The sequence below is a fragment of the Nelumbo nucifera genome, chromosome 5 (genome assembly GCF_055504915.1).
Source record: "Nelumbo nucifera cultivar China Antique chromosome 5, China Antique-T2T, whole genome shotgun sequence".
NCBI lineage: Eukaryota > Viridiplantae > Streptophyta > Magnoliopsida > Proteales > Nelumbonaceae > Nelumbo > Nelumbo nucifera.
In genome coordinates, this window is record NC_142653.1 from 2,052,288 (window position 1) to 2,074,778 (window position 22,491).

The following is a 22,491-nucleotide window of genomic DNA, read 5'->3' on the forward strand; positions in this document are numbered from 1 at the left end:
ATGTAATATTCACTTCTCGCATCATAGGTGGGGAGAGAGCCCGTATATAAAATCGGCAAGGTCTTCAAGCTTTCGTGGCTTCGTGCTGGTTTTTTAGCTGCTCCTGATAGAACTGTTTCAAATAGTACGTCTTCGGTCTTCCGGTCTTCGTTTGTTGATCTTGGCACCATTTGTTGGCCATCGGAAGGGAATCAGTGGCCGAATCACACACAGAGGGCTTCATCTGCTCAATCCCTACGATCAGGTCTCTTTGTCCTTTCACACCCTACTCGGAATCAGGGTAACTTTTCGGTTCATATTTCTTTGACCTCGATTGGTCAGAGGAAGCACTTGTCAATAGTACGAAATCTTTTCCCCTCTCGATCTTGTCCTTCAACCAGAAGCATCTGTTCTTTTAATCGAATATTCAGCTGATTATATTTGTGTCTGATTTTTGATACATAGCTGTCTTCTTTGAGTGCATTTGAGTTTAAGACGAATTCGAAGCGATCAAGAATAGGATATGTTGTTTTCCATAGGGTTTATGAGTGGTGTAATGTGATTTCTTTATTTTCTATTGGGCTCTGAGTTAAATTGGTTATGTTGCTCCCGGGTTCATGGTTTCAAAAGTTCTGAGCTAGGTTGAAGTTTAGACTTGTTTGACTTTTTGCTGTTCTCACCACTAGACTGAACTTTACCGACCATGGAGAAGTCACTGACTCTTTCTTTTCAATATTAATGCCTTGGGATCTCTCTAGCCTCCCTAACCCAACATCTTTATGTGTGTTGTTGGTCTAAATGGAGTTCATTCTTTGTTGTGATAAATAGCATGCTGGATATATGGATTGGAAATGGTCTAAGCTCACTTTTATATATATTATATTAGTTCTTACAATATACAGTAAAATTCATTTTGGTCTACCATATTGTTATAGTTTGCAAAGCTTTGGTCTTATGGTTGGCTTACTCTTTCAAAATAAAATAAGTTGGCTTATTCTTTCTATGCATGCTTTCAGATACATAAGTGCTGCTTCTATGAGCTGATGCCAGTGTCACAAAGATTTTCCATTTGGAACTGGTAAATACATTATGCTGCCCGTCCATGAGAATCAAGGGCAGTCAGAAGTCATCTTAGCTAATGAAGATAACAGAGTTTTTCAATCTCATTTTACAATCCTACCATCCAGCTACATGGGTAGAACTAGTTGCTGGCGCACTTGTGCTTTTAACTCTTTCACTTTCAACATACCTTTTATTTGAGCACCTTTCGGCATATAAAAATCCCGAGGTTCTCGTCCAAATCCTTGTATTCATAAGGCTTATTTGAGCTATAAATATGCCCATTGCTTTTTCCATAATTAATTCAAAGTTATTTCTGTCTTCTTCTAACAGGAACAGAAGTTTCTAATTGGTGTTATCTTAATGGTTCCTTGCTATGCTGTTGAATCGGTATGCTTTTGAGTCAAGACTGTATGATACCAGGAACAAATATTTACATTTTGCACATGGTCAAATCCATTGGTGACATCTCAAGTACTTTGATTTATTGATATTAAAAATTTATTGGTCTCTATATTTTGTCTTTTTAATTAATTTTTATTAATTATTAACTACTTTCAAGCACTATCTTTCGAGCTATATCTTTTAATCTGGATTGTTTACCTGCTTCCTGTGCATTCTGCGGAACAACATATCATGTTGTTTGACCTTGCATTCGCTTGTGCAGTTTGTATCGTTGGTTGACCCATCAATTAGTGTTGATTGTGAGATTCTGCGTGACTGCTATGAGGCTTTTGCCATGTATTGCTTCGGAAGATACCTTGTTGCTTGTCTGGGTATGTATCTGTGCAAAGGCCTGCTCTGCATTGATATTCACCTTTTTTTTCCAAGAATTTGCTGCATTTCTATTATTATCCACTATCAAACTTTTATTTGTCACAATGCATTGTCTTGTAATGTCTAATTATTATGGTTGTTAGTAGATCAAGTTTTTAGTTTCCATGGTAATCCAGTTTAATTGTCAAAATGTTGAACAAGGTCCACCCCTTCCCATTTCATTGATATGAAATTTGTAGTTCAGTTCCACTTATACGTCAAGTCATTCCTCCCAACCACTCCTTGAGTGAGAGTATTGCCCTTTGGAGTTGCAGACCTAGGAATTCATCTAAACAAGGTGCTAACTGTGAACATCAAGGCTTTGGCTCCATAGAATGATGTCTCAATATCAATGGGCTCTCAAAGCCCTCTTGCATGCATTCAGTGATGACTTGAGGTCCCCCTTCTATATCAGTCTGTCAAAGCCCAAGCACTGGAATATGGCTAATGTAAAACCTCGATAATCTCCTCCCACCCCCTACCAAGATGGTGCCCTCACCCCCCCCCCATTCATCTGAAAATGCCACCTGTATTTAAGATGCCTGGTTCCAAAGAGGGGACCAAACATGCACTGTTGTGCTGCTTTTGAGTAGGGGTCTCTAGAAATAGATGCAAGGATAAAAGATGATTAGTCAGAGGTGAAGTCCCACAAATATATTGATTTTGGAGCTAGAGACAAAAAAAAAGAGGCCATTAAATGTTGGTCCCAGCTATTTGGGATCTTGGGAGGGGTGGACTGAATATGGACCTAAAATTTTGGCTTTTTTTTTTTTTTTTGCAAATTTGGTGCTGTCAAACGCAATATCCTATCTGACCTTTGTCAGCCTGAGATTTTTACCCTTTTTGGAAAATAGCATGTTAAAGCATATAAATTTGTTACATGGATTCCAATGCAATGCCCACTGTGGTGGTTAACCATACTACCATAGTTAACCAACATTAGACCCCCCAAACTAATCCCTACAAATAATTTCTTGATGCCCCTTGCTTAGCTATTGAATTTGCTAAAGCATCTGCAGATCTTGGTATCCAAACTCCCGTGGCACAGAGAACATTCAATAGTTATTTTTTCCTCCCTTATTGCATGTCTATATTTCCATGGGCCTTCTTGGTTTCTTTTAAGCCACCCTGTAACCACTTTTGAATCTCCTTCAACTATGATTCACCTTAGTTCATAGATTTATCCCTTTTACCCCTTCTAGAACTTCCCATAATCCTGCTCTAATGGAAGCTCCATAGCCTGCAGGTCCAGAAGAAAGTGCTATAACATGCCCCTCATCATCTCTAAACACACCCCCAATTCCAGATTGTTTCGAAATGCCCAAGTCTGCACCCATCAAAGTTCAATTTGATGAGGCCTGCCACCAGATTTTCCAACTAAATTGTCACTGGTGGTTTTCTTGATGATGATGATTCAGCCACTGATTTCCAGTTTCTTAGTATATCATCAGTAGTAAACAAACTGAACTCCTTCCTTGTTTTGACCCAGTGTGCCATTTTGATTAAAATGTTTTAAATGATCTCTCCCGTGCTTCTCTCTTTATCCTTAAACAGCCCTGCATGTCTCTCTTCACAAATAGACCATTACACTGGCACCCTTGTGCATTTTATAATGTCTTGCCTCTTCTTTTCCTTGGATAGAAATAAGAAGGTTTGAATATGCTTCTTAGGTTGGATGGAGGGATCCACCTGCATCAAAAAAGATCAAGGAAAATCATCCAAATAGCCTATACATAAATGTAAGAGATTGGCAAGTGGAAAGAGTTTCCACTGTATGATTGCATAAGGGGCAGCAGTGAGGGGAGATACACCAATAAGGTTTTTGCTATAAGTTCTCACGAGTATTAATTGTATCATGATAAATCTCCCAACAGAAGTCTCTTATCTTTGGCAGGACTGTTCCAAGTGGCACTAATTGGACAAGACAAAGCAAAACTTGGGTTTCTGACTAGCTCATTGAAGAGGGAAGCACAAGAAAAGGAACCAGAGGAAGTAAATGCCCAAACCCTGCTATCACTCCTTTAGGCATCTAAGAAAATCCCTTCTAAAGAATTCAGCAGAGATCACAATAGATCCCCTCCTGAGACCAAGATTCCAAACCAAGCCATTTTGAGAGATGGAGACACATTGAAACACCAGAGCACCTTTTAGGTGAAAAATAGAGAAAAATGAGGGGGAATTTATCTTTTAAAGTCTGATCACCCCACAAAAGACATGAACCAGGAGAACTGACATAATAGATTTTCAAGGAGAGGAATGAGAAATTCTAGAGTTTAAGTTTGCATCCCATGGTTTTATGCCACAGTTTGTCTGAGTCTCTAGGAAGTCTCCACACACTTTCCAAGAAGAACCACATTCCTGCTTCTCAACCTGCCCAAACCTAAGCCTCATCCTTACTGGTGCACACCAGGTCCCACTTAATCAAATGATCTTTTCTAGTGTCCCCTTGGTCCCATAGAAAGCCCCTCATTATTTTCTCCAAAACTTTGGCAACACTAGCTGGGATCCTAAAGACAGACAGGTAGAAGATGAGTAGAGTAGCTAGGGTTGATTTTGTTAAGGTAATTCTATCCTCCAAGTCCAAGGAGACGTAGTTCTTCTTCCAAGCCACTAATTTCTTAAGAGAACTTATCAATGACAGGATTCCAAAAGTTAAAAGTCCTAGGATTACCTCGTAGGGGATGTCCTAAGTATCTAATTGGCCACCCAAATACTGAACATCCCAAAACCTCTGCAAATCTCCTCACCTTCTCCTCCATATTGATTTCATCTATAGAGCTCTTTCCCAAATTTACCTTCAAGTTTGAAGCCTCTTCACATCTGCAAACTGTAAATGGGATACCACCAATTAATGCCATTGACAGAAACATATGTATCTTTTTTTTGATAGATTGAGACATATGTATCTCTGATAACATTAATGCTTCCTACAGACTCCACTTGTAGTTTTGTCACCCTAACTTATTCCACTACAAGGCTCTTCTTTAACATTGCAAGCTCTGATCAAGACTCATGCAATTTCAACCAGCATGTGAAAGAGTATTAAATGAAAGGCTCATATTTTTCTTTTTGGTTTGCAGGTTATTCGGGCATAGTAAATTAATATCAGCATCCTAGATTCCTTTTGTATTTTGACAAGTCAATGTTAAGATCATATCTTGAATTAATTACCTGGTGAGGAACTTGGTAAATAGTTACTTATGGGTGGCAAGAGTAGAAAATGGTTTGACTGATACAATAACCAAAAAAGGAGTGAATAGGGATTTTTTTTTGTATATTTGTAATTAAGCAATTGTGATAAGAGGGGATAGGGCTGGGTAGCAGATGCTAGCCCTAGCATAGGAGTGCTTTGCACTTAATGCTTAATGCTTGTACATAAATTTTCTCATAATATAGTTTCACTGTTAACAACAAAAAGGATGATATCTTGAAAAACAGAACTGATTAAAAAAATTATTCTATAAACAGAAAACTGCAGCCAGCTAAGGAAACTTCTAAAAGTGCAAATGCACACTCACATCCTGGTAGATGTGCTAGTAGTTTGTCTTTCCTCTTTAATATTATGCCATTTATTTTCCTCTCTTATCTGAATGATTTGTTATGGAGTTAGCTTTGTACATTTTCATTTTACTTGACTAGCTTTATTCTTCTATTTAGGTGGGGAGGAGAGGACAATCGAGTTTATAGAGAGGCAAGGACGTGCAGGTCCTAAAACTCCCTTGTTAGAGCCTAGTTCTGAAAGGGGAGTTGTAAAGCATCCTTTTCCAATGAATTATCTCTTAAAACCATGGAAACTCAATCAGTGGTTTTACCAAGTTATCAAGTTTGGAATTGTTCAATATGTATGTTTCCTTTGAGCCAGAGAGTTATCTTCTATCTGTCTTCCCCCCAACCCCCCCTCCCTCAGACACAAACTCACACACTTGAAAGCAAATAATCTACTGCTTCATTTTTATGTTATTATTATTGTTTTTTTTTGCAGATGATAATAAAGACTTTTACTGCCATTTTAGCTGTCATTCTTGAAGCCTTTGGAGTGTATTGTGAAGGAGAGTTCAAATGGGGTTGTGGGTAAGCTGATGTCAACATCCATTGACTACAGAGTTATTGCTACAATTAGACATGTAATAAGAAGCACATGTTTGTGCATGCATAAGAAGCACATAGCACGCTACAGAGTTATTACTATTAGCATAGTAATAGTTGAATTTATGGGACCAATTACCGAAGGCAAGTTTGTGCATGCATAAGAAGCACATCAAGCCATCATCTGCTTGTCCCACCTAAGTGGAGACCAGATGCACATAGCACGCTCTCCCATTTGTCTTTATCTGAGGCCATATGCTTTGTTGAATAATGAGCTCACAAATGTTTTTCTCACTTCTCACGATAAGGAAGTAACACAAAACATACAACTATCTACAAATATGAGAAAATGCATATTGAGATCTAATGTTAGAATCAAGATTGAAATAACCAGCTTTGTTGTTTAATAAACAAGATTTCATCGAGTAGAGAAGGAGCAGAAGTGAGGGATCTAAGAGCCTTTCCTTTTTTAGCAGAAAGAAGATGACAAGGAGAGGTAGAGACAATAACGAAGGGGATGAACAAAAAGGGGAAGTCTTACTGGGCAGCAATTCCTTTGGCTGTTATCTGGGCTGTGTGCTTAAAAGGAACAATAGGGTGTTGTACCTTCTTTCTATTTAATGAAATTTCTGGTTATTGATAAAAAAAAAATAAAGGAACAGCAGGGTGTTTCAATCTAAAGACCATCCTGTTGAGCACGTCATCAACTCTTCCTTGGAGCCTGGTTGAACTGTAATGGTTTGTTTGTGAATACAATAAGACAGCAAGAGGGTGCTAAGAGCCTTTTCTTTTCCAGGGGGATAAAAATAACGGAGAAGTACGGATACACCCATACCCGCCCGTGAATTGGCATCAATTCCGAGCTGGCACCTACCCCAAATGTACTTTGAAAGTACAAATTCTGACACTAGGGGTATCGGTCATTCTCCCTAAAAATAAAGAGTGTTTCTTATTCTGCACTGGTTCTTTGGATATGGAGTTAGAAGAATGAATATTTCTTATTTGAAGACTTGGAAAAAATAGAAGAGAATTGAAAACGAATTGTGGGGTAGAATACACTCTTGGATTGCAATGAATAGATTGTTTACAGATATACTGTACAGCTATTTTTTGAATACTGCATTGTTATTTTGTAATGCATAAGCAATACTTTTTGTAAAGGTGGAGGTATCTTTTGGCACAGCTAGTTGTTGTGCAGGTGGTTTTTTTTTTCTTTCTTTTTTCAATACATTACTGATGGTGCGCAATCCAGCTGGTCCTAGCTGTCAACGACCTTGCCTCTGAATGGAGCTACAGGGAGCCTGAAACAGAGAATATGAGGAAGCTCCGGGGGGAACCTGGTATGAATGCTCCGAAGCTCAAGTTAGAATTCTTTCTTAGGCAAGATAAAACCAGATGGCGCAAAGTTCACATACCTTGTTCTTGGGGGGTAGGGGGCCTTTTATAACCACCTCGTGCACTCACTCCTAAGCTTCTGTCAGGTCGGGTATGATTACCTCTGGGCTCCTGCCAGTTCGGGTGTCATCCCCTCTGTTGGACAGAACCACCACTGCTCCCTTTTGTCGGAGCCGTCTATGCGGTTGGCGATGATGGTGGCAGGTAGCGGTGGCAGGTGACCGTTGAAGTGCGGCTGTCAAGTGTCAGATCCCAAGTTAGTCAGGTGCGCCGCCCTTGGATACGGACCTCCTCGGTGTCAGGTATGGTACGTTTGTTCAGTTTGGCGTTCCGGAGGCGAAGTGCTGGAGTGGCGAGAGAGGTGAAGTCTTGAGTTCAGATAGAGGAGTGTCCCGAACTGCCATGAGGCGGGCCAGTTCAGGTCATTACCTTGTGTGGCTCGGGGCCTAAGGGAGAGTTCGGGCTCCTCATAGGGAGTTCAGGCTCCTAGTAGGGAGTTCGGGCTCCTCGTAGGGATTGCTGGTGGGGAGTTCGGGCTCCTTGTAGGGAGTTTGGACTGCTGGTTTTCCTCCCTTTGGTGCTCGCGCCCTGGGCGCGCTGTTGTGCCAAGCTGTTTGCCTTTGCCACGTGTTGAGTGATTACGTGGTCGGGCCAAATCTTCCTTCATCAATTGCCCCCCACTCCTCGTGTTGAGGGTCTTGCCTTGGTGCGGGGAGTTCGCAAGGTGGCAGGTGGATTTGTCCCGTACTTCGAATCTTGGTTGACTGATAGCGCGAGGTGCGTTGTCAGGGTTAGTTTCTTTGAGCGCCCAAAAGATGGAAAACGCGCCGACCTGCCTGCAAATGCTGCCAGACGTGACAGCATGCGCTTTATTTCAAAATAAAAAAAGCGCGCCGTTGGGAGACGTGACAGCAGGCGTCCTTTCAAAATTTGAAAACGTGCCGCTGCCACCTTTAATGTGAGGAGACGTGCGCTGGCGTCCTGTCAGTTTCAGAAAGACGTGTGCCGGTGCTCTATCAGTTTCAAAAAGACGTGCGCCAATCACGTCTCGGTCTCAGCGGACGTGCGGTCGGCACGGTTGCGGGCTGTCGGATTGGCTTTGATCTGTGTTGTTGCTTCTCGGTCACTGTGGGTATAAATAGTGGGGGACCCCAGTCGCTTTGTCACTTGTGTGCTTTGCCTCTTGAGCTCGCGTCCAAGTTTCAGCTCGCGTCTAGGCTTTCAGTTTGCATTCAAGGTTTTCGCTCGTTCAAGTTCCCGTGGTCTTGTTCAAGCTTTTTCCGAGTGAGTACCTTCCTGGAATCCACCTTCTCTCCTCGATGTCTAGCTCGGATAGCTCAGACGATTCTTCAAGTGGGTCAGATGCAGGTTCTACGAACCGAGTCGCATCCCCTGATAGTCCTAGCGAGCCGGAGGTAGAGCTCGGGGAAGAGTTCAAACCCGTAGGTCGAGTCGCCTTGGGTAGTTTGGCGTCCACCTCTCGTCGGGGTCGGACGTTAGACAAGTTTGGCCCCTCGACCATGACGCCTGAGGGGCTCCAATCCCTCATTACCTATTACAATTTGCCTGGGGAGTACGCTTATTTCATACCTTTGGGTAGCTTTCCTTGGGAACATAGTCCTGATGAGATCGTGATATTTCGGGAGCAGCTCGCTGCGGGGCTGCGATTGCCTTTCCATCCCCTCCTTGTCGAGGTCTTGAATCACTTCGGCGTTACGGTCGGTCAGCTTCACCCGAACTCCATTCGTAATTTGGTGGGGACAATCTCCTTGTTTAGCGAACAGGGCTTTCCTTTAGACTTGGAGATCTTCTCTTCCATCCTATTGCTTAAGAAGCAAGCGGGTCTCCTCCCCGGGCGTATTACCTGTCTCCTCGCCCGGGTTTTAAGCTTTTACATGATCTTCCTAACAAGGTCCCGGCGTGGAAGCGGGACTACTTTGGGGTGCGAAGTGTGCTGGGGTGGCCATTTCAGACCGGGTGGGGGGTGGCCGCCCCTGACTCTGGTGTTACGCTTGACAAAGAGACGGTGAAGGGCCTCCGGCAATGGGCGCGGCTTGGGCTAAAGTGCCAACAGTATCTGACGGAGGCCAAGCTCATTGCGGCCGGCCTGAGTTCGGGTAGGTTCCTTACTTGGAGGTTCTATTTTGCTCTGTCTGACTTTTTTCTGATGCCGAACTCTTTTTTGCAGGTGTGATGGACTTAGGAAGGGCTCATGGTGGGCACTTGTTTCAAGGCATGAAGAGGAGGAAGCGAGTCGCCAAGCGAGCTCGCGTCGAGCTGCCCCGGGTTGCGGAGCCCGAGGTACCGGACTACCCGTCAGGGGATCCGCCCAGGGAGCCCGAGATGGCTCCTCCAATGCAAGAAGCGACAGGGGGCCCGTATGCTAAGACTACTTACATGGGGGCTCCCACCTACTCTGGTGCTCCTGCTTACTCTGGGTCTACTCATACACGAGCTGGGCCCTCGGGCGTAACTCATCTCCGTTTGTCTGATCGTCATATGCTTCTAGTCGCAATGTAGGTATTTCGATTTCCGCCGGGATTACCGCTTCGGTGCCGTAGGTGAGGTTAAAAGGGGTCTCTCCCATGGCGGTTTTTTCCGTAGTTCGGTGAGCCCACAGAGCACTTGGTAGCTCGTCCGCCCACAACCCTTTAGCTCGGTCTAGTTGTGCTTTCAGTCCGCGGAGGATGGCTCTATTCATTACTTCTGTCTGGCCGTTTGCCTGCGGGTGTGCGACCGATGTGAAGTTCTGACGAATTCCCATATTTTGGCACCTTTCTTGGAACTTGATATCCTCGAACTGTTTGCCGTTGTCGGAGATCAATACCCGAGGTAGTCTGAAGCGACATACTATGTTCTTCCAAAAGAAGTTCTGTATGTTTCGGGCTGTGATTGTTGCTAGAGGTTCAGCTTCTATCCACTTTGTGAAGTAATCTACTGCCACCACTAGGAACTTTCTCCCACCTGTTGCTGGCGGGAATGGCCCCAGGAGGTCGATGCCCCATTGTGCAAAGGGCCATGGACTGGTGAGGTACTTGAGGTCGGCAGCAGGCTGATGGTGGATATTGGCATGCTTCTGACACTTATCGCATTTTCTGACGAGCTCGACGGCTTCTGCCTTCATCGTTGGCTAGTAGTATCCTTGTCGAAGTGCCTTTTGGGCGAGGGCTCTGCCCCCCAGGTGTCCGCCACACAGACCTTCGTGAGTCGCGGAGTACGAGCTCAGCTTTGGCAGGTCGCAAGCAACGCAGGTAGGGGAGCGTGTAGGATCGTCGGTACAACCGTTCGTCTATCATGATGTATTTGGCTGCCTGGCACTGCACCCTCTTGGCTGCATTGCGGTCCGCAGGGAGGGTTCCATCTAGCAAGAAGCTCGCGAGTGGGTCGATCCAGCTCGGCTCTGCTTCAAGGACGGGAGCGACCTCTTCTGCCCCATCGAGAATGCTGGGCCGAGGTAAGTCATCTATGTACACGGTTCTCATGGCGTTGTGACTCGTGCTGGCTAACCGGGACATGGCGTCGGCCTCAGTGTTCTCTGACCTCGGGATTTGCCTGATGAAGTGTGACTGGAAGTTGAGTAGAGCCTCCTTTATTTTTGCCAAGTATGCAATCATAGTGAGCTCGCGTGCTTCATATTCGCCCGTAATCTGGTTGACCATGAGCTGGGAATCACTGCAGATAACTACGTGCTTTGCTCCTACCTTGCGCGCTAGGTTCAACCCGGCTATCAGTGCCTCGTACTCCGCCTCATTGTTGGATGCCGCGAACTCAAAGCGTAGTGCGTATTCCAATTTCGTTCCGTTCGGGCCGCGTAGCACTATTCCAGCCCCGCTGCCCTGCTGGTTCGAGGAGCCATCTACATGAAGGATCCAGGGCTCCTCATCCCAGTTCGCGTTTGGCCTAACCAGGAGAGATGCTACACTGGCTGCTACTTCACGGGGTTCAGACTCTATTGGCTTGGGAGCTCCGGGCTCGCCCGAACTGGGGATCTCGGGCTCGACCGGCTGAGGGGCTTCGAGGCTAAACGTGCACTCGGCGATAAAATCTGCCAAGGCTTGGGCCTTAATAGCAGTTCTTGGCTTGTACTGGAGGTCGTACTCGCTGAGTTCGATGGCCCATTTTGTCAATCGACCGGAAACCTTGGGCTTGAGTAAAACTTGCCTCAGAGGTTTGTCAGTCAGGATGATGACGGTGTGAGCCTGGAAGTACGGGCGGAGTTTCTGAGTTGCTATCACTAGTGCGTATGCTAGCTTTTCTATCTGCGGGTACCTTGTCTCTGCTCCCTGCAAAATTTTACTAACATAATAGATGGGTCGTTGGACCCAGTCTACTTTTATTAGTACCGAACTGACCACCTCGTCGCTTGCCGAGAGGTACAGTTCTAAGACCTCGCCCTCCTCGGGCCGGGCTAAGGTTGGCACGCTAGCGAGGTAGCTTTTTAGCTCGTCGAACGTTAGCTGGCAGTCTCGGGTCCACTCGAACCCTTTGCCTTTGATTGCTTTGAAGAAGGGCAGGCAGTTGTCTGTCGATTTGGACATGAAGCGGCTCAGAGTGACTATGCGGCCGTTTAGCCTCTGAACTTCTTTTACTTTCCGGGGTGGTCTCATATCTAGGATGGCCTTTATCTTGTCCGGGTTGGCCTCAATACCGCGCCGGTTGACAATGTACCCTAGGAACTTGCCCGAGGTGACACCGAAGACACATTTGTTAGGGTTCAGTTTCATGCTAAATTGACGCAAGATTTGGAAGACAGAATCTAAGTCTTGTATTAATTCCTGTGAAAACTGCGTCTTGACGACCATGTCGTCTACATAACATTCTATTTTCGTGCCAATCAAGGGCCGAAACAGCCTATTTACAAGTCTTTGGAAGGTTGCCCCGGCATTTTTTAATCCGAAGGGCATGACCTTGTAGCAGTACAGGCCGAACTCGGTTATGAAGCTGGTTTTTTCCTCAACGGACTGGTCCATCTTGATTTGGTTGTAGCTCGAGTAGGCGTCCAGGAAGCTTAGCAACTCATGTCCCGAGGTCGCGTCCACTAGGCAGTGGGGAGGGGGAAGCAATCTTTTGGGCAAGCTCGGTTCAGGTCGGTGTAGTCGACGCACATGCGTCACTTGCCGTTTGCCTTTTTCACCAGCACTGGGTTGGCTACCCAGCTCGAGTAATGGACTTCCCTTATGAAATCTGCTGCGAGGAGCTTTTCGACCTCCTCGTCGACCGCTCTCCAGCGCTCTGGGGCTAAGTTGCGTTTCTTCTGTCTAACGGGTCTGACTACAGGGTCAGTATTAAGTTTGTGAGTTATCAAGCTAGGGTTAATACCGGGCATGTCGGCCGCAGACCAGGCAAAAATGTCTAAATTTTGAAGTAAAAAACTCACCAGTTCGGTTCGTAGTGGTTCCTCGACGGAAGCACCGATCTGTAGTGTGCGAGCTGGGTCTATAGCCGAAGTCGGGACTGCGACCGTTTCCTCTGTGGGCGAAGCTCGTTCCTCGCCTTTCTCCGTAGGCCGCTCCAGTTCAAGGTCATCGGCCGCCTTGGTTTTTCCCTTCAGGGCGGCAACATAACACTTGCGGGACTCGAGCTGGTCGCCCCGCACTACCCCTACACCGAAGTCTGTAGGGAACTTCATTGCCAAATAGTATGTGGAGACCACTGCCCGCAGGATATGCGTACTTCGCCGCCCTATTATGGCATTGTATGGGGAAGGGGTCGTGACCACCAGGAAATCATGGTTGAGTCTGACCGCACAAGGCCATGTGCCGACTTCCACAGGTACTGTTATTTTTCCGAGGGGCCTGACTTCCTCTCCGCTGAAACCCACCAGAGGAGTGTTCGCGGGCTTTAATTCGCTCTTCTGTAACTGCAGCTGGTAAATGCTGACTTGAAGAGGATGTCCGCCGAGCTGCCCGAATCCACGAGTACGCGCCTGACCTCGAAGTCGCTGATCCTTAGTTTTATGACTAGCGCGTCATCGTGGTGGTAGTGGACCCCTCGCGCATCGTCTTCCGTGAAGGAGATTGGCTCTTCAATCTTTGGTCTCTTTGGGGGGTTCTGTTCCTCTTGGGCTGCTTCGCGAACTGACGTCCGGGCCGCTGCCGAAGTACACCCTGCTACCACCAAACCTCCCACTATTACATGGATGGTTCCCCGAACTGGCCTCTCTTCCGAAGGCTGTCGCTGCAATGGTTCGGCTGGTCTGCTGCTAGATTTGGGGGCATCCTTTCTGTGCTCCCCTTGCCAACCTGCCTTATTGTTATTATTATTATCATGCTGTACAAAATTCCTTAAGTATCCGCGACGGACGAGTCCCTCTATCTCATCCCGGAGATTATTACACTGTTCGGTACTATGACCGTGGTCTCTATGGAAACTACAATACAAATTTTTATTTTTCTCGTTCAGATTTCCCTTTAGGCGAGGTGGCCACTTTACGTATGGGGTGTCCTTGATCATCATTAAGATCTCGGTCCGCCTCGTGTTTAACGGCGTGTAATCCATCCGAACTGCTAAGGGAGCTCGGAACGACTGGTTCGGCTTTGGCTCCCGGGTCGGGTTTTTTCTGTCGATTGGGTTGGAGGGCTCGCCTTCCCTCTTTCTTTTCTCGTTCCCGCTTTCGGTCCGTTGGTTGATTTCTTCCTCTGTTCTCATGAACTTATCCGCGAGCTTGAGGAATTCGGTCACGGTTGCGGGCTGGTTAGCTACCATGTGCCATTTGAACTCTTTGTGCGTTACTCCTCTCTTGGCCGCCGCGAGTTGCACCGCGGGGTCTAACCGCGGTATCTGCAAGCACGCTTCATTGAACCGCTTGATGTAGCCCCAGATTGATTCTCCTTCTCTCTGGACTACTCTGAAGATGCTTTCCTCTGTTTTGGGGCACTGCTTGTTGGTGACAAAGTGTGCGGTGAAGACCTGCACGAACTAGGACTAGCATCTTATCGACCCGGGGGCCAGGTTCCTGTACAAGTGCGGGCTACCCCCCTGAAGGTGGTGGTGAAGGCCACGCACATGCACGATTCACTGGCCCTGGCGAGGTGCATTTGGGACTGGAAAGCATCAATGTGGTCGTTGGGGTTGAAGGACCCATCATACTTGTCCAAAGGTGGGAGCTTGAAATCTCTGGGCATGGGGACCACCAGGAGTTCTGATGCGAGGGGGGAAGGAACTGAGAGAATCGGGGCAGCTTTTACCTCGTCCGAGCTCGTCTCTTCCTTACCTCTGAGCTTGGGCAGGACACGGGTGGCAATTCGGCGACTTCGCCGGTGCCTTCGTTGTTGAGTGGGCCTGGTACTGGCGCTACTGGCCTTGGTGTTGCCGAGTTCGATGGGCCCGGAATGCTCGTAGTCTGCTGCTAGGGCGCTGAACCGGTTCTTCGTGAGTGGGAACTCGGGCCTGAAGCACCGAGGTGCTGACCTTGCGGGCGAGGTTCCTGACCCGCCTGCGAGCTGCGAGGCGGGGGTGATCTCTCTCTCTCTTCGGCTTGGGGACGAGGCCTGGCTGTTAGGGGGTTCTGGGGCCGGGAGGCTTTTCCCTGGTGGGGGCGTCCATCCTGTGGGGAGGCCTTAACCGGCTTCGTAGTAGGGTACCGAGGTGGAAGTAGTGGTTGGTTCAGAGGCAGTTGGGGGAACTGTTGTTGATAGTGATACCGGGAGATGTTGTGCAGTACTTGGTGCTGCTGGAGCTGGTGTTGCTGGAATTGTTGCATTTGGGCTTGCATTGCCCGCATGCATTGCATCAGGTCGTCCAACTGGTTCTGGCTGGTTGCCAGGGGGACGGCAGTTGGTTTAGTAAAGGTTGTCTCGATAGGGAGAGGAAAGGGGATGCTCATGGCAGGAAGGTTTACGGGCGCCACTGCATGTGGCGCATTCAAGCTGGGGATCTCATCCACCGAAAGGGGGATGGTGAACTATCCGACGCACACCACGGGGACTTGAAGTTGTTCCCCGGTGGTGTTTGTCTCCGTGCCACGTCCGGCGTTGTTGGAAGAAGCCATGAGTGTTGGGGTTTTTGGAGAAAAGAGGTTATGAGAGTTTAGAGGGAGGCTTTTAGAAGCGATTTCCCACAGACGGCGCCAATTGATGGTGCGCAATTCGGCTGGTCTTAGCTGTCAACGACCTTGCCTCTGAACGGAGCTACAGAGAGCCTGAAACAGAGAAGATGAGGAAGCTCTGGGGGGAACCCGGTATGATTGCTCCGAAGCTCAAGTTAGAATTCTTTCTTAGGCAAGATAAAACCAGATGGCGCAAAGTTCACATACCTTGTTCTTGGGGGTAGGGGGCCTTTTATAACCACCTCGTGCACTCACTCCTAAGCTTCTGTCAGGTCGGGTATGATTACTTCTGGGCTTCTGCCAGTTCGGGTGTCATCCCCTCTGCTGGATAGAACTGCCACTGCTCCCTTTTGTCGGAGCCGTCTCTGCGGCTGGCGATGACGGTGGCAGGTGGCGGTGGTAGGTGACCGTTGAAGTGCGGCTGTCAAGCGTCAGATCCCAAGTTAGTCAGGTGCGCCGCCCTTGGATACGGACCACCTCGGTGTCAGGTATGGTACGTTTGTTCAATTTGGCGTCCCGGAGGCGAAGTGCTGGAGTGGCGAGCGAGGTGAAGTCTTGAGTTCGGATAGAGGAGTGTCCCGAACTGCCATGAGGCGGGCCAGTTCGGGTCATTGCCTTGTGTGGCTCGGGGCCTAAGGGAGAGTTCGGGCTCCTCGTAGGGATTGCTGGTGGGGAGTTCGGGCTCCTTGTAGGGAGTTCAGACTGCTGGTTTTCCTCCCTTTGGTGCTCGCACCCTGGGCGCGCTGTTGTGCCAAGCTGTTTGCCTTTGCCACGTGTTGAGTGATTACGAGGTCGGGCCAAATCTTCTTTCATCAATTACCTTTTTTCCAAAAAAAAAAAAAAAAGTGGGAGAGCACAAGTGCACAACTAAGGTGACAAGCAAATGGGAAAACAAAAGTGGAACTCCTGTGTATTGTTCTTTTCATGGTTATCAAGAAAGAAAAAGGGGATAAAAGAATGAAAAGAAATATGAATATCAAAATAAACAGAAGTCAGCCTGATTCCTCTCAATCATTTATAGAAGCAGTTGCCCAAAGGTAAATGTTGTGTTGAGGATAAAGATGTATGTGGAACCGAAATTTTTGTTGTTTCTGAGAGGAAAGATTTTCTGAAGTGTTCTCTAGTTGGAAGGTTTTGCTAGGAAGCGAAAGGTGTTCAGGACATGTAGAAATTAAAATTTTTTATTTTTTTTCAATTGGTAACATCGTAACTTTTTATTAATTGAATTTGAATAAAAGATTAATTTATATACATATATTGCAACACATTCTTCAATTTAGGATGGCATCTTGCCGCCTAACTCATTTTTGTGATCATTACATTATATTTAATCCCTTGTCTGTTGCTTGGCCAATTTATCAGCCAAACCATTTGCTGATCTATACACTCAATTTGGAAGTCATTTGTAGTTTCCCAGCCAAACAATTAATTCTTTCATGATGTCTCAATATTGCCACAGCCTTTGTCAATTTGTTTAGTATTCTATTATCAAACCCACCAGCCACCACTACCTTTGGGTCCCCTTCCACTATTAAATTCTTAAAGCTTAGTGATATTCCCACTCTCAAACCGTATAACACCACTAGTAGCCTAGCATGTCTGGACTACTCTATAGATCCCTCCACCTGATTGTCCTGGGTTTCCCACAATACAGAGCTATCAAAGTTTAGCTTAATTTGGTTTGTTCTTTGTAGCCTCTAATGTAATTCATCCATAGAAAATGAATTAAAATTTTTCATCATTTTAAATGAATGTCTTTTCCTTGAAAATACCTCCATATAATCCTTCCTCTCTTGGCAATGTCAAAAAGAACGGTTGGAACAAGCTTTCCATGTCTAAAGGGTGAATTCACCTGCAACCAAAGAGAGAAGATAACCACTCCCAAATTCTTAGACACAAGTGTGCGGTGTGCCGGAGATTAATTAGTGACAGATAAATTCTCCACTTGAACATGACACAATTGTTTATGGTTTTGTTACTGTGAATAGAGAGAGCATAAAGACTCAGGAATTTGTGCATCAATGGTAAATCCCCCCACTCTAGATCCTCCCAAAAGTTGATTCTGTCCCCTAAAGTAACATCATACGTAATGAGAGGAAGAAAGGATGATAAGAGAATAGTGACAGTCTCCCATGTGGAGGCTAAGGTAGCTCTACCAGATAAAGCAACATCCCACCCATTGACTGCCACTCCATGACCATACCACGATTGCTTCTTCTCGCAGCATGCCCCAGTTTGTTAGACTCTAGAAGGAACCTCTATAACCACTTCCCCAATAGTGAGGAGTTCCTAGTTACCACTTTGCTCACACCCAATCCACTTTCCTCATTTTGGAAACTGCATTCTAATGGATTAACAGCAGCCATAACTGAGAGCAATTTACATTGATCCACAGGTATGTTATTTTAGGGGTTATGTGTAATTGAATTCATGTTTATAGTGGGTTAGGTAGTTGGTTAGTCTAAGCTAAAAGAGGGGTGCTAAGCACATACTGTACTTAATCCGTTATCTTTCGTAACCAATAAAATTTACTCTTACTAATAAAAAATATTATGCTCATGATAATAAACATTGGTGTTGAGCTTGCATTTTTTCTCATTGTTTTGAGGTCTTAACTAGAGAACTTTAACATCCCCCCCCCTAAAATTTCCGTAGGACTTCAACTTGGATACATTTCCAATATAGCTGATGCCAAATAGTTGGGAATTGGAATTAAGACTGAGTTGAGTTGAGGGCACACCTCCAGTGGGAAAATTTTATTGGGTTCTTTTTGTTTCCTAAAAAAATTTCCTTTTTTTTGTAAAAATGGGAATATAACCAAATTACTACTCATTGATAATTCTTTTATTAACTTCGTGGAGTTTGTGAAGCTAGCATGTCAAAGAGAAATTGTTGATTGTTTACAATAAGCAGGGAATACTAAATGATGAAATACTTGGTTGATTCCACTTTTTTTTCAGTTATGGTGGATTTCCTTTTTTTTTTTTGATAAAGCTTTTCTGATTGTCCTAACCTGCTTTCCCATTTGTAGGTATCCATACATGGCTGTGGTTCTCAATTTCAGTCAATCATGGGCATTGTACTGTTTAGTTCAATTCTATACTGTTACAAAAGATGAACTGGAGCACATAAAGCCATTGGCCAAGTTTCTAACATTTAAATCAATTGTCTTTCTGACCTGGTGGCAAGGTGTGGGAATTGCACTCATCTATACACTTGGTATATTCAAAAGTTCTTCAACTCTAGGGTTGCCATCCAAATCAAGCGTTCAGGATTTCATCATTTGTATAGAGGTATTCATTTTACTTGTTTCTCTTCATTTGTATCCATGTTAGACTTAAGGATTGTGTATTGTCATGTTTCTTGTATGATAGAGACAACTTTAAGTGCAAAACTGCATATTGTCCTTTTTTGGAATATTTGCCATCTATTCATGCTAGTTCTTTCCCTTTTAATCTTTGAAAGCTATTGTTTTTCATGTGAATCTATTGAGTTGCGACCTATGTGACAGTTTCCTTTTTTTGATAAGTAACAAAAAAATTTTAATAAAATATAATATGCCATTTCCCATGTCCATGTTGAACATGTGAATTTTAGTTTTTCATATCAACCCCTTGCCCATTTTGTGATTGAGAAATCTGGTATTTGTAATTACTCCTTTTGATTTATGACATGCCACCACATTTCCTGGTTTTCTCATCCACCCTTTGTGCATGAGAGTCTAATGTGTTTATCTGATTTGCTTGAGCTTTTAGCTGGACAATTTTGTCCTTGTATGTATTGTGGCCCTTGCTTCATCCTATTAACAATTGTTGACACATACTTGTTAGGAATTGGGGTTGAGAGAGTTAATGTAATTCCATAATTATTAATCATTGACAGCTTATCTTAATAAAGATCCTAACAATAGATTGTCTTATCTTACATAGAGACATCAAAAATTTATATGCCTTACATGACATGCAGGAGGAATTATTTGATCATCTGCTTATTCACTTGTTTTCTTAATAGATTTGTTGACACCATGAGGTTGTTTGGTTGGATATGGATTATTCCTGGTTTCTTCCTCCCTCGTTATCACATGAGCAGTAAGAAGCTTTAGCAAGAAAGGCATGATTTTATGGAATCTTGCCCCATTTTCTTTTTCACTGGTGCATTTGGGAAAAAAGGAAGAAGAGGATATTTGACCAAAACCGATGCCTGGTCATGGTATGACTAAATTTTATACCATGACATGCCATGTAGATTAGTCGTCATCAAACACTTTTTAGTGATGATTGAACCCTTCCCTGTAACTGGATGTCAAGCAAGGCCATTTAGTTTTAGTGGAGAGTGGAAACACACTATAACTAGCAGGATATTGATTGATGTTCCTCTTTAACCAATTCTTCTTTGTAACAAGATATTGAAGTCTAAGAAGTATATATGTTCTTCCAGCACAGATGGGCATTGCTTCCATTGTTCACCTCTATGTATTTCCTGCGAAACCATACGAGTTAATGGGAGACCGCTTTCCTGGAAGTGTTTCTGTTCTTGGAGACTATGCATCTGTGGAGCCTTTAGATCCTGATGAGGTTAGAGACAGTGAGCGCCCCACCAAGTTACGATTGCCCCAGCCTGACATTGATGTCAAAGGTGGAATGACTATCAGCGAAAGTGTTCGGGATGTTGTCATTGGTGGTGGCGAATATGTAAGTCTTCTCTACTTCCTATGTTGAACCTGACAAAGTTACCCCATCAATTTAAAGTGACAATTGCATGGACTGTAACAACTGCTCAAATGATGGAGATGCAGTTGTCCATGTGAATCTGATAAGGAGCCATGTAACAGTTGGTCAGGATAGGAAGGTCTATACAAATGCATATTGAGATATGCATTCTTACGATAGCAATGAAATAAACCATCAAAATGTCACATAATAAATTGTCATAAAAGTTTTGAAGGCATCATTACTATCTGTGTATCTCATTGTGTCTGATACCTCTGCAGGTTGCCCATGATGTGGTATGAACAGTGATTTCAATAACTACTTGTTAAATTTCCAAGAATTAGGGTTAAGGTTAAAATAAAGTGAAAATTATGGTCTACCTCACCTCACAAATCTTTTTTTTTATTTTACTTTGAAAAACCCCCTGTATTGTGTCAGATTCCCCGACCTGTCACCATTACAAACAATGACAAATTTGGGAGGTGAGGGAATCAATAATTTGCCCTAAAATAAACCATTGCAACAGTGCATAATAAAGATATTGAAAAATATTACAAGACATAACTATAGATATAGCTACTGGCAAAAAATAACTGAGCTTAAGTTTTCATGAGGAATATTATAGGGTTGAAGTAGAACAGTAGATCTTTAATGTAATTTGACATTAAGAAAAGAAGAGATTAACCTAGGGTTCTACAGAGAAAGTTATAAGGCCTTCACACGAATTAAAACTCAGGCATCACTTTCTCCCTCTTCAAAACTCTTCCAGTTTAACATAGTGCTACAGCCCTAACTTGAAATTCCCAGGAGGCAAAAACTTGGTCTGGAAATCTGTTGCTACAGGACCCATAAAGCGTTTGTGAGTGCTAGTACCATTGTGATGGCCGGTGATCTGCTTGAAATTCTTGCTGGTGCTCTGCTTTAAGCCAGTTGCTGGGGAAGTTTATCGTTCTGTTTTCAAGATATTGCTTGTAATTTGTGATGGCCTCCTCTTTCTTTTTACAGTTGATCCACACATGCCCTATTAATCCACAGTTGGCACAGACTCGTAACTGCTAATAGCAGTACCTTAGCCAAACTGGTTGTCCTGAGTAGAGAATGAATCAATCTGAATATAACAGCTGCCTGAGGTCGACCTTAATCTTCTTGCGCACAAACAGTCCATGTTCTAGATGTCCAGAACGGATTTTTTCTTGGTTGGGGAGTACCTGACCTGTGAAGCTTGTTAAAAAATTTATCCTTGAATCTTCAACCATTCCCTGAGGTACCATGTGAATCTGTAACCAAACCTTAAAGTGAGTACTAGCAATGTAGACTGCTGGTTAGTTCTGCCTTTCATTTTTGTATCCTACATTTAGTAGTAGGAATTCTTGCACTATGATGCACCAGTCAACTTAATTTTCATTAAACTAAGGCTGTGATTTTAAGGAAAAAGTAGGGAAAGGAAGGGAAACGTAGGAAAACCTATATGAGGCTTGTAAAGATTTCCCTACATTTCCCTTCCTTTCCCTACTTTTTCCTTCAAACCAAACATAGCCTAAATGCTTGAAGACAAATGGCCTACCCTTTTTTTGAGAAATAAAAAAGGGTTCCATACCTATCAGTTTTCTCTTCTGGTGTGTAGTTGCACTTAGTAATGCACCTCACTGTTGCTAGAATTCCTCTTGTTATGGTTATCAGCTTAACATGAAAGTGGATTTGGCTTTTGTACAGATTGTGAATGATGTGAGGTTCACGGTGAACCAAGCAGTGGAGCCTGTGGAGAGGGGGATCACACGGTTTAATGAGAAACTGCACAAGATCTCCCAAAACATAAAGAGGCATGACAAGGAAAGAAGGAGAACCAAGGATGACAGTTGCATTACATCATCACCAGCACGAAGAGTAATCCGTGGAATAGATGACCCTCTCTTGAATGGGAGTTTCAGTGATAGTGGGGTGTCAAGGTCAAAGAGGCACCGTAGAAAATCAGGATATACGAGTGCTGAAAGTGGGGGAGAAAGTAGCAGTGACCAAACCTATGGTGGGTATCAAATTCGGGGGCACAGATGGGTCACAAAAGATTAACTAGAGATGTTGATACTAAAACATTAGACATGGATGAAGCGAGATGAGGCATTACCTGGGAATTGGGCATTCATTAGGCTTTCAGGTACTGGGGTGCACAGGATCTAAATGTGAAAATGGTCTTTGGAGTACATGTTCGTCTGGCCCCATTTTTTGCTAGCTGTTGTAGGCAGTTTACAATGGGGGCTGTGTATTGTACTTATGATTCCTTGTGCTTGTCTATAACTATACCCGTGAGTTCTATGTATATTTAATTTGAGCTCATCAAATGCATTCATTTGTTATCAGACTCCCCTTACCAGCTGTTGTTTTGGGGCTGAATCCTGCAGTCAG

General features: G+C 44.5%; 1 protein-coding gene across 7 annotated transcripts; it reads left to right on the forward strand.

Annotated features, from left to right (window-relative positions):
• Window positions 1-22,442, forward strand: LOC104603745 (protein LAZ1-like). Of its 7 annotated transcripts, none has more exons than XM_010267850.3 (9): window positions 14-339; window positions 996-1,267; window positions 1,372-1,428; window positions 1,706-1,814; window positions 5,512-5,696; window positions 5,837-5,925; window positions 18,414-18,675; window positions 19,825-20,073; window positions 21,805-22,442. In XM_010267850.3, exons 2-9 carry the CDS (start codon window positions 1,118-1,120, stop codon window positions 22,156-22,158), a joined length of 1,455 nt encoding a protein of 484 aa, XP_010266152.1. In that variant the 5' UTR covers window positions 14-339; window positions 996-1,117; the 3' UTR covers window positions 22,159-22,442. The 7 variants fall into 7 exon arrangements, with proteins under 7 accessions (XP_010266155.1, XP_088743603.1, XP_010266152.1 ...); XM_010267851.3 differs by having other exon boundaries at window positions 14-244; XM_088887475.1 differs by having other exon boundaries at window positions 15-339; window positions 996-1,057.
• The last annotated feature ends 49 nt before the right edge of the window (window positions 22,443-22,491 follow it).

Coding starts and splice junctions, on each gene's coding strand:
- LOC104603745 (XM_010267850.3), top strand. CDS start 1,118: ATGAAGATAACAGAGTTTTTCAATCTCATTTTACAATCCTACCATCCA. Junction 1,268..1,371: donor CGGCATATAAAAATCCCGAG/GTTCTCGTCCAA, acceptor TTCTTCTAACAG/GAACAGAAGTTTCTAATTGG. Junction 20,074..21,804: donor TCATTGGTGGTGGCGAATAT/GTAAGTCTTCTC, acceptor GCTTTTGTACAG/ATTGTGAATGATGTGAGGTT.